This window comes from Lathyrus oleraceus, chromosome 6 (assembly GCF_024323335.1).
Source record: "Lathyrus oleraceus cultivar Zhongwan6 chromosome 6, CAAS_Psat_ZW6_1.0, whole genome shotgun sequence".
Taxonomy (NCBI): Eukaryota; Viridiplantae; Streptophyta; class Magnoliopsida; order Fabales; family Fabaceae; genus Lathyrus; species Lathyrus oleraceus.
This window is the reverse complement of record NC_066584.1, coordinates 59,572,897-59,584,221: the sequence shown is the minus strand read 5'-3', so window position 1 is coordinate 59,584,221 and position 11,325 is coordinate 59,572,897. Positions and strand designations below refer to the sequence as shown.

Here is an 11,325-nt window from a genome sequence, read left to right as displayed (position 1 = left end):
GCGTAACAGGATAAATGTCTAAGGACTCAATATGAACTGGACAAGGATGACACGGTCTATGCCTTGTGTTCAATATAGACATAAGGGCAAAAGGGTAATTATACATACAAGTATTATCACAAAAGGATTTGTCATATCACGTGACATTTTCGTGTCTTGGGTAACAGTGATGTGTTACTAGATACCGCTCACTGTTTATTATATTAAATACGTGATTTAATATAATTGTCAATGCCGCGAAAGCCTATAGGGTCACAAATAAAAAGACGAATTGATGAGAGATAGAGTAAATAAGGAACACTGTAATGTACGGTTCACTTAAGTGAATTATAGAATATCGTAAGGTACGATACACTTAAGTAGAATACGAAATATGATAAGGTATCACGCGCTTAAGTGATTTTGGTATATCATAAGATATGGGCCAAATACACTTAAGTGGGTTTTTTAGCTTGCAACCCACACAAGTGGTTTTATAAATAGAACCCTTGTGCAGAAGCATTTGTTCATATGAAAATTTTGTTTCTCTCTTTCTCTCTCTCTCTCTCTCTCACTCACTCACTCACTCACTTAAAGTCTTCATTCGTAGCAGCTAGTACTGAGACTGAAGGAATTTGTTCGTGTGGACTGAGTAGAGGCGTTGTCACCATTCAACGTTCGTGATCACTCCCTAGGTCTGCATCAAAGGTTTCAATCGTCACAAGAGGTAACGATTCTATCACTGATCATGCCCATTCGTAAGGATTACTAAAGGAGAAAAATTTTAAATTCCGATGCGTTTTGATCGCTATTCTCCTTCAACTCTGCATCACTTTTCACACTTTAAATGTCTAGATCAACATTATATTCTAATCATTGACCGACTCACTATTTTTCATAACATTATCTCAATAATAGATTTGACTTCAAATTTTATATGAGCATTTCATTAGAATTACCATTTTAAAAGAAAAAATTTATCTGCAAGTTAATAATTAGCACCGAGGAAGTTCCAACAAACTGTAGTTAATTGAGGAACTTGATCATATGAAGGTTGTTCCATCAGGGGCAAATCACTGCAAGAATCAGTCAAATCAGGGGCACATTGCCTAAAGACGCGATTAATCAGGGGCAAAATTACCTCAAGATCGCACAGGGGAAAAATCACCTCAAGAGCACAATGAAGTAAACCACACCAATATTTGGTTAGTCCAAGACAAATGTCTTCAGGGATCACATTGGGGCAAGTCGTCTCGAGGTCATCTTATGGAATAACTACTTCAAAACTCCTTTCAAGTCAAAATTCTTCAAAAACCCAATAGACTGGGCAAGATAGGCTACAAAGGGGCAAGTCCTCTCCATACTTTAATACTGCTTAAGCAAACTCTATCGTACATCAGTAAAAACCCATCATCCCAGCACCACATCCTATAACGATTTCCTTTTGACAAAAAGACTCGTTGCAAAAAAAAACATTTATCAGTTTAACCGCCCATTACCTTTCACATGGCACTTGTTAAAACATTCATATCATTACATAAACCATTGCCATGCCTTAATCATGTATGTCGCGACTGAAGAAATTACAGAGTCTCCACCATCCTTTATTCGTTCCCAAGGAACATGGAAATAATGATAAAACCTAAGAGGTAAGGATAAGACGTTAGATTTAGGGAGTTGATTAAGTGAAGGGAAGGTGTTAGGCACCCCTCACCTCCATAGTACTTAATAGTATCCTTCTTTAGTTCTAAGGTTACTATGTTTGTCTAATGGGTGTTTGCTTAATTATTCATTTTTGTTTAATGCTTTATTTAATTTATAAGAAAAATCATTAACTTATTCTTGAGAAAAAATTTAATCAATGAGGGACACAAAAATGAATTTTTATTATTGTACTCGCCAGAGTGTTACAACTCTATGCATACGCACCCTCAAGCAATATGAGGGATCAAACCACCGTAGTTCGTCTAAAAAATATTATGTGTTGATTATTTTTTAATTTTTATAAGATCTCAACGCACTAAGGTGAATAAAGATTTTCTTAAAAAAATCTCAATGCACAAGGGTTGAGAAAGTAGTGTTTTGATGTGTTTGGAATGATTTTAGATTATTTAATTGATAAGGTGTGCCCCCCATTCAATTAGTTTAATTTGCAAAAATATAATTTTAATTTAATTTAAAAAATAAAGTAAATATAGTTATTATTCTTGTCTTTTTGAATATTGAGAAATAAATTTATTTTTTTATGATTTATGAATGTTAAAAAAAGGATACTTAAAGAAAGTAACATTTCCCAAAGATTGACCTAAAATGGGATATTTTGTTTTTTTTAAAATAATTTTTAGTGAAGAGAGGAAATAATTTTGTTTTAAATTTTGAATTAATTGATGATTTATATACATGATAAATTATTTATAAAATAAAAGATCTATTTTTTATATTCTTAGAATTTAACTGAAAACAAGGAGATTTTTAACATATTTAATTTTTTATATATATTTTTATAGAATGACTAACATAATTAAATTCAAAGTAAATATTTAAATGCATTAACTAAGATAATTGAATTAGAGAAATTAAGTTATAAATTTGACTAATTTAACTAAACAATTAAAATCTAAGATTAACAATATAAGCACAATAAACTAATTAGGATAATTAAATTAAGAATTACTTTAAAATTAAAACTAGATTAACAACCCAAGTTAGAAATTAAATCAAAAAAGACAATTTAAAAATTGTAAGAGGTGCTAAAAAATAAATAGAGTATGAATAGAAAAGGAAGAGGCACAAGGCCCATTTTATAAAAACCTAATCCTAACTATAAATAAAATAATGAACCATAATAATAAAATTAAAAGGTTAAAGGTAGTCTCGGAGTAAAAAAATATTACACTGAAATATTTTATATTGTTAAATCATAACATTATTTTAAAAATAAAATTATCATATAATGGGATACACAAATTTTATTGATTGACCGATAGTGTAAAAATATTTTACATTGTCGGTGATATTTTTTTTCTTTAAAATTAATTAAAAAAATTATTATAGTCATAAAAAAGGGCACCGACCTTCTTTGTTTCCATGTCCGGGAGTAAAATTTTGGTTTTTCAACATTTTTCCACCCCCAATAAACCGATGACATGTGTCCTATTTAATAATAAATAAATAAAAAATAACAAATGCACATTATAAATTTTCTTCTTGTTTGTAATGAAAACGCAACAAATGTGAATGAAACCCAATCCCGCTTAATTTTCAAATTCTCCAACAACCCAAATCATATACACAGAAAGGAGGGAAGGCGTGATTTACCAGAAGTAGCGGCTGCGGTTGGTGGTGGCGGTGGAGTTTCACGTGATGGTGTCGTCGGCTGAATCGGCGGTTATGCGCGAAAGCGGTGCGGAGGGGATCCGTGGTGTTGGCCGCGGCGCTCGCCGGTCTGGATCGGTGGCGACGGTGTTGCAGATCGGTGCCGATTGGTTGTCGCGATTTGATATTTCGGAGGCTGCAAAGATCTTCTTCCCTGCTTTTTTTTTATTTGTTTCAGTTTTGAATGTATGGTGTTCTTGATGTTGCAGTCTATGATTGAAGTTAATGAAGTTATTTTTTCTTGTTGATTTGGTTTATATAGTGTTTTTGTTTTTGAATATTGGTGTTGTGATTGTTGTTGTTTTAATGATTGTTGGTTTGTGTTTCTATGTAAAAGGGATTATGATGATGACAAAGATAAAGATGTTGAGTGAAGATTTGTGTTTTGAAATTTGGGGTAGTGGTGAGAGGTGGAAGAAATTGGTTATGGTTAATAGTAGAAAATGATGAGAGAGAAAAAAATGGTGTGGTTATGTTAATTAGGGGTGGACAAACGGTCGGGTCCGGTCGGTTTCGGGTCCAAAAACCCAAACCAAGATAAACCGTGGATGAAGAAAATAGACCCAATTTTGGTTAATTTAATATCGGTTAAATTCGGTTTCGGTTTGACGGTTTGACGGGTATCTCGGTTGGATTTATACGGGTTGTGCCTATTTAAAATTGCAGCCCAACTACAAGAAAGTTAACTTTTCTTTTAATATTTTAAAATAATTTATTTTCACATAAAATTGACTAGTCAGATTTTTCTATATCTATAACATCATTCATCACAAAGTCATTGAATATAGGATATCATTATATAAAATCAAATCCATATATCAAGCTCAAGGCTATTAATAAATATATTATCAATCACATGTCTAATTATCTTAACATTTAGCATTATAACAACACTATTAATATAGACACAACACATCTAAAGTTATAATTACAATCATCCATAGGGAGTATCAAAGAAGTTTAAAACCATCCAACAAGCAACATGATCAATAATTCATCCAACAAGAAGGACAAATATTGTGATTGTAGTTCTTGAGATAAAGATATAGATAAACCATTATGCATTGTTGAATTGGCATATTTGTTGAATTGGGGTATGTTGAATCTGCATATGCTGAACCTAACAATTTAATACAATAAGGGAAACATGAATAACATTAACACTGATTGTTGCAAAGTACAACCAAAAATAAAGGAACAGCCAAAATATTGATGCAGTGGTTTTTGACATAACATTCTTTTAATTCTTATTTCAATTGATTGTTTAATAGAGGAAATAAATACCTTGATATCAACGGAACCTATTGTTTGTACACCAATTAAATCTATTGAGCATTCACTTTCCCATGGTTCAACTCAGCAATGCCTATTCTAGAGCTTGACCCTATAAAGAGGAAAGAGCATGGGAAAATTATAAGGTTCCATTCTTGATAAATCATCATTTAACAATTACATGAAAATTAAATGAAACAATATTTAATTATAACAAGTACCTCAATCACAACTACATGGAAATTTAATGTTGCTTGGAACCGTTACTTACTGTTATAGAGTTTTGTGGCTTTCAATTCACAACTACATGGAAATTAAATGAAACAATATTTTAAAACTACAGGAAAATGTATTAAATGAATTAAGTCAGTTTTGATAAATCATCTATTCACAACCACATGGACAAATCAGTTTTGTTATAAAATAAAGTACCTCTTTGACAAATGAGCAGTCTCATAGTAAGCAAGCCAAACATTTGAAAACAAAATGCCAAATTCCAACAAGCAAAACATCTTAATCTGAAATGAATTTGAATAGATTATAAGTATAATGAATGTTAAATTAAAACTGATATATAGTAATTAAACATTACCTAATTTCATTGAAGCTTGAGTGAGTGCCAAGATTCATCACAGAAAATTTGACCTCCCAAAAAAGGCTTACAAAATATAATTATGTGTTGTGCCAAGATGTACAAGTCATATATGACTCCAAAATATCAAAATGATTTCAAACTGTGGAAAAATAAATAAAAGCAGAATTAGTATAATATAAGTTAAGTATAAAAAAGTAGAAATAATTATGCAAAATAGTCATTATCTTACAAAATTAGAAGCATCATATTTCTCAATCACAACCTATTGGTTGTGTTTGAGTAGAACCTACAGCAGCACCAGTAGCACCTCCAACTGCTGCTCCAGCTCCAGCAGCCCCAATATTTGCGGTTATGAAGCATTGTTGAAATTCTGAAACAATAAAAATGAAAATGTTATAGTTAATGGAAACCAACAAAAATATATAAATAAATAAATATTGAGCAAGAATTTTGGTACCTGATATGATTTCCTCAGTTATCCCAAACTCTTCTATGTAATTGATGTCTTTGAAATATGTACGAGCTGGCTTCAACCAGTTCTGAGTACATATCAACCCTTCAGCCACTGCTGGACTCAAAGAGCTCCTATAACATTCTAAAACTCTCCCCCCGGTGCTAAATGCACTCTCCGAAGCTACGGTTGATACAGGGGTGGCCAAAATTTCTTTCACCATTGCTGCTAGGATTGGGTAACGAGGTTTATTTTGTTTCCACCAAGTTAGAATGGATGATTTGTCATTATCATTTGTACAAGGATCATTCAAGTACCTCTCAAGTTCATTTTTTTTATCAATGGTATCTTTATCCTTCAAATGTTGCTTAAATGCATCAGCCCTTAGAAAATGTGAAGAATTTCTAGGTTGAGCATCAACAACAGATTGATTATCTGATGGACCGGATGACCGAATGGTCACATTAGTTTGGTCATGGGCAGATTTGTACCAGGTGTACAATTTAAACAAATTATCCTTGACATTTTTGGCCATTTTCATAGATTTTTCGGTCCCTTCCCCGTGAACTTGATCAAAAGACCACTCAATATATCTAAACTTATAATGAGGGTCAAAAATCACTCCAAAATAAAGAAATTGATTGATGTTCTTTTCCTCTCCCCAATATTTATCGTACTTACGCTTCATCTCATGTCCTACTGAGGCTAAATCAGAGTTCAAGTTCATAGATGCTTCTTGAAGCTCACCAAAAACAGATGATAATTGGTGGTAAGCAGTGTGCAATGACACTTGTTGAGATGAAGAAAATACCTTGGTGGCTTCATAGAAAATTTTCAAAAATTTCACAAAGGCCCTAGCCTTTTCCCAATCAGTATAGCAAGGAGGACCATGACGTCCAAACCATTCCACATACCCTACATCTTCTCCTTCTAATTTTTCAAATGCTGTTTGGAACTTCTCAGCAGCATCCAACATCATGTATGTCGAGTTCCACCTCGTGGAAACATCGAGACATAGATGTTTCCTACAAGTAATCCTAGAAAATTCAACACACTCTTTGAATTTCAATGCCCTTTGTGGTGAAGATCTCACAAATCTCACAGCATTACGAATGCTTGACACAGATGAATCTTGTTCTTTCAATCCATCATTAACAATTAAATTCAAAATATGTGCGCAGCAGCGCATATGAAAAAAATCAGCTTCACCCATTAATCCATTCTTGATATGAACCCTTTTCTTTAAATATGCTACAGCTACATCGTTGGACGATGCGTTGTCAACAGTGATTGTAGACACATTTCTAAGACCCCATTCCCTCAATACATCCTCAAGTTTTCTACCAATGGTCTCCCCTTTGTGATTAGGAACTAAACTAAAGCTAATGATTCTTTTTTGGTAGTTCCAATCATTGTCAACAAAGTGAGCTGTAACTGTTATATAGCTAAGGTTTTGAATGGAAGTCCAACAATTTGTAGTAAGTGCTACCCTGCTGCAATCAGACCTAAAATAAGCTTTCAATCGCAACTTCTCATCTAGATACAACTGAAAACAATCCCTAGCAACTGTCCTCCTAGATGGGATAGTCAAAAGTGGTTCTAATTGATTACATAAGAATATAAAACCCTCACCATCAACTACTCTAAATGGGTGTTCATCAAGGATAACAAACAGAGTTATTGCCTTTCTACAAGCTTCTTTATCAAACTTTGGGCTAACAGAAATCAAGCCACCACTACCAAAAGCAAGGTTGGTTTGTTTCAGGTCATTTTCTAGGTAAGGATTTTTGTAACAAATTTTGGAGTGGGCGAGCATGTTAGACGTTCCGTGTGATTTAGGATCACATCTATATCGTTTATGGCAATGCTTACAGGCAGCAGTTCGTTCCACAACATCAGTTAATTCGATAAAATGGTCCCAACATGAAGATTTTTTCTTGGGACCATCCGCATTAGGCCTCCTTCTCTTTCTACTATGGTCAATAGGAGGGATAAGAGCCTCAGTTGCAGCTGCAAACGATTAATAAAGCATACAAAAATACACTTAGTAAAACAAAAACATTTACATAAAAAAGAACACTAGTTAATAAATTAGTTATTTTTCACATACTGTATCTACTAATGAGCATGAAAGAAACACTAGTAATAAGTAGTATTAGATTATTAAAAGGAATACTAGTTATATATTTGTTTGTTCACATACTGTACAAACACAAAATCAGGTTAAAAGGAATACTAGTAGTTTTAAAATATTGTATTAGATTATTAAAAGGAATACTGTATTATATATTTGTTAATTCATATCAGGTTTTTCAAAACACAAAATAAAATTAACATTTGAAAACTTCTAATAGCCTAACCAATATTTCACATTCAAACAACATAGGCAAAAAATAGAGTTAATTAACACTTACTGTCTTGTTGTTCTTGCTCCATAATTTCCAACCCAACTGGTGGTACTTCTCTACTACTATCTCCTTGCTCCATCTTTCCAATTTCCAGTCCATATAATAAAACATGTCAAAACAAAATCCAACAAAATAATTAATACAAATAAATCAAGAATCAGAGAGATAACATTAGCTATTAAATCAAGAATCAAACAGAAAAGTAACATTACCTGATTAGAGTTTTTTAGAAGAATCAGAGATCTAACATGTCAAAACAAATAAATAATGTTAGTTTATAACTTTGAAACATTAAAACTCAAATATTCATATGAAAACTCATGAACAAAGTAAAACCCTAAATATATAGAAGAAACAAAAGACTGAAAAAATAGAAGAAGAAAACGAAAATACCTTAAAGAAGATGATGAAGAAGAGTTCAGTGAACAATATACACGGTTTAGAAGAAGGATCTATGCCATATTAAGGTTTTTGCAGCGGCGACGGTGGATTAGGGTTTGAGAAGATGAACAGTTCTTGAAGAGAAAGTGAGAGAGCGTGAGATGAGAAAAGTGAGGAAATGTGTGTTTTGCTGAGTCTGAATGGAAAAAGGCTAGGGCCTTTGTGAAATTGCCAGCATGTAAAATTGTGAATTAAACCGGTTCGGTTCGGTTTTAAATGGTTCATATATATAGGTCCGAACCGGTCCAATGCTACCCATATTAAACTGTTTGGACCAACCGATTAAACCGTTTAACCGACCCAGCCCAATCCCTTTTCATTTTTTTTTCCGGTTATGCCGGTTCCGGATCGGGCTTGGACCGTTTGTCCAGCCCTAATGTTAATGGTGGATTTAGAGGGTGGTGGTGGTGTTTTTTTCTTAAGAAAAAAACGTGATGTAGGGAGTATAAACAATTTGACCAAAATTTTGACTTTTGAGAATTTTTTTTTTTAGTGAGAATTAACTTTTTGAAATTTGTATGTGTTCATAGTATAGTTTTGGTAATGGTATGGATAAAAGAAGTATTTTACTGTGTAAGATTTCTGAGATATTGGTTTTTTTTTTGTTATGATAGTTAGTGTATGAGTGGGTTAGTAAGAGTTAGGGCTGGACAAACGGTCCAAGCCCGATCCGGAACCGGCATAACCGGAAAAAAAAATGAAAAGGGATTGGGCTGGGTCGGTTAAACGGTTTAATCGGTTGGTCCAAACAGTTTAATATGGGTAGCATTGGACCGGTTCGGACCTATATATATGAACCATTTAAAACCGAACCGAACCGGTTTAATTCACAATTTTACATGCTGGCAATTTCACAAAGGCCCTAGCCTTTTTCCATTCAGACTCAGCAAAACACACATTTCCTCACTTTTCTCATCTCACGCTCTCTCACTTTCTCTTCAAGAACTGTTCATCTTCTCAAACCCTAATCCACCGTCGCCGCTGCAAAAACCTTAATATGGCATAGATCCTTCTTCTAAACCGTGTATATTGTTCACTGAACTCTTCTTCATCATCTTCTTTAAGGTATTTTCGTTTTCTTCTTCTATTTTTTCAGTCTTTTGTTTCTTCTATATATTTAGGGTTTTACTTTGTTCATGAGTTTTCATATGAATATTTGAGTTTTAATGTTTCAAAGTTATAAACTAACATTATTTATTTGTTTTGACATGTTAGATCTCTGATTCTTCTAAAAAACTCTAATCAGGTAATGTTACTTTTCTGTTTGATTCTTGATTTAATAGCTAATGTTATCTCTCTGATTCTTGATTTATTTGTATTAATTATTTTGTTGGATTTTGTTTTGACATGTTTTATTATATGGACTGGAAATTGGAAAGATGGAGCAAGGAGATAGTAGTAGAGAAGTACCACCAGTTGGGTTGGAAATTATGGAGCAAGAACAACAAGACAATAAGTGTTAATTAACTCTATTTTTTGCCTATGTTGTTTGAATGTGAAATATTGGTTAGGCTATTAGAAGTTTTCAAATGTTAATTTTATTTTGTGTTTTGAAAAACCTGATATGAATTAACAAATATATAATACAGTATTCCTTTTAATAATCTAATACAATATTTTAAAACTACTAGTATTCCTTTTAACCTGATTTTGTGTTTGTACAGTATGTGAACAAACAAATATATAACTAGTATTCCTTTTAATAATCTAATACTACTTATTACTAGTGTTTCTTTCATGCTCATTAGTAGATACAGTATGTGAAAAATAAATAATTTATTAACTAGTGTTCTTTTTTATGTAAATGTTTTTGTTTTACTAAGTGTATTTTTGTATGCTTTATTAATCGTTTGCAGCTGCAACTGAGGCTCTTATCCCTCCTATTGACCATAGTAGAAAGAGAAGGAGGCCTAATGCGGATGGTCCCAAGAAAAAATCTTCATGTTGGGACCATTTTATCGAATTAACTGATGTTGTGGAACGAACTGCTGCCTGTAAGCATTGCCATAAACGATATTGATGTGATCCTAAATCACACGGAACGTCTAACATGCTCGCCCACTCCAAAATTTGTTACAAAAATCCTTACCTAGAAAATGACCTGAAACAAACCAACCTTGCTTTTGGTAGTGGTGGCTTGATTTCTGTTAGCCCAAAGTTTGATAAAGAAGCTTGTAGAAAGGCAATAACTCTGTTTGTTATCCTTGATGAACACCCATTTAGAGTAGTTGATGGTGAGGGTTTTATATTCTTATGTAATCAATTAGAACCACTTTTGACTATCCCATCTAGGAGGACAGTTGCTAGGGATTGTTTTCAGTTGTATCTAGATGAGAAGTTGCGATTGAAAGCTTATTTTAGGTCTGATTGCAGCAGGGTAGCACTTACTACAGATTGTTGGACTTCCATTCAAAACCTTAGCTATATAACAGTTACAGCTCACTTTGTTGACAATGATTGGAACTACCAAAAAAGAATCATTAGCTTTAGTTTAGTTCCTAATCACAAAGGGGAGACCATTGGTAGAAAACTTGAGGATGTATTGAGGGAATGGGGTCTTAGAAATGTGTCTACAATCACTGTTGACAACGCATCGTCCAACGATGTAGCTGTAGCATATTTAAAGAAAAGGGTTCATATCAAGAATGGATTAATGGGTGAAGCTGATTTTTTTCATATGCGCTGCTGCGCACATATTTTGAATTTAATTGTTAATGATGGATTGAAAGAACAAGATTCATCTGTGTCAAGCATTCGTAATGCTGTGAGATTTGTGAGATCTTCACCACAAAGGGCATTGAAAT

The 11,325-nt window shown here is 33.1% G+C and overlaps 1 protein-coding gene and 1 long non-coding RNA gene across 2 annotated transcripts; one reads left to right on the top strand and one right to left on the bottom strand.

Annotated features, from left to right (window-relative positions):
- Positions 1 to 4,305: 4,305 nt before the first annotated feature.
- On the bottom strand, positions 4,306 to 8,790 carry LOC127094012 (zinc finger BED domain-containing protein RICESLEEPER 2-like). The gene is made up of 9 exons (XM_051032891.1): positions 8,474 to 8,790; positions 8,087 to 8,323; positions 5,679 to 7,682; positions 5,451 to 5,591; positions 5,219 to 5,360; positions 5,059 to 5,144; positions 4,848 to 4,929; positions 4,639 to 4,738; positions 4,306 to 4,474 (listed from the first exon to the last, which is right to left on the bottom strand). Exons 2-4 carry the CDS (start codon positions 8,157 to 8,159, stop codon positions 5,473 to 5,475), a joined length of 2,196 nt encoding a protein of 731 aa, XP_050888848.1. The 5' UTR covers positions 8,160 to 8,323; positions 8,474 to 8,790; the 3' UTR covers positions 4,306 to 4,474; positions 4,639 to 4,738; positions 4,848 to 4,929; positions 5,059 to 5,144; positions 5,219 to 5,360; positions 5,451 to 5,472.
- A 449-nt stretch (positions 8,791 to 9,239) lies between these two features.
- LOC127093798 (uncharacterized) lies at positions 9,240 to 9,973 on the top strand. The gene is made up of 3 exons (XR_007792603.1): positions 9,240 to 9,586; positions 9,737 to 9,767; positions 9,901 to 9,973. It is a non-coding gene; the product is annotated as an uncharacterized LOC127093798 (long non-coding RNA).
- Positions 9,974 to 11,325: the final 1,352 nt, after the last annotated feature.

Coding starts and splice junctions, on each gene's coding strand:
- LOC127094012 (XM_051032891.1), bottom strand. CDS start 8,159: ATGGAGCAAGGAGATAGTAGTAGAGAAGTACCACCAGTTGGGTTGGAA. Junction 7,683..8,086: donor GGAGCAAGAACAACAAGACA/GTAAGTGTTAAT, acceptor AATCGTTTGCAG/CTGCAACTGAGGCTCTTATC. Junction 5,592..5,678: donor AACTGAGGAAATCATATCAG/GTACCAAAATTC, acceptor TTATTGTTTCAG/AATTTCAACAATGCTTCATA.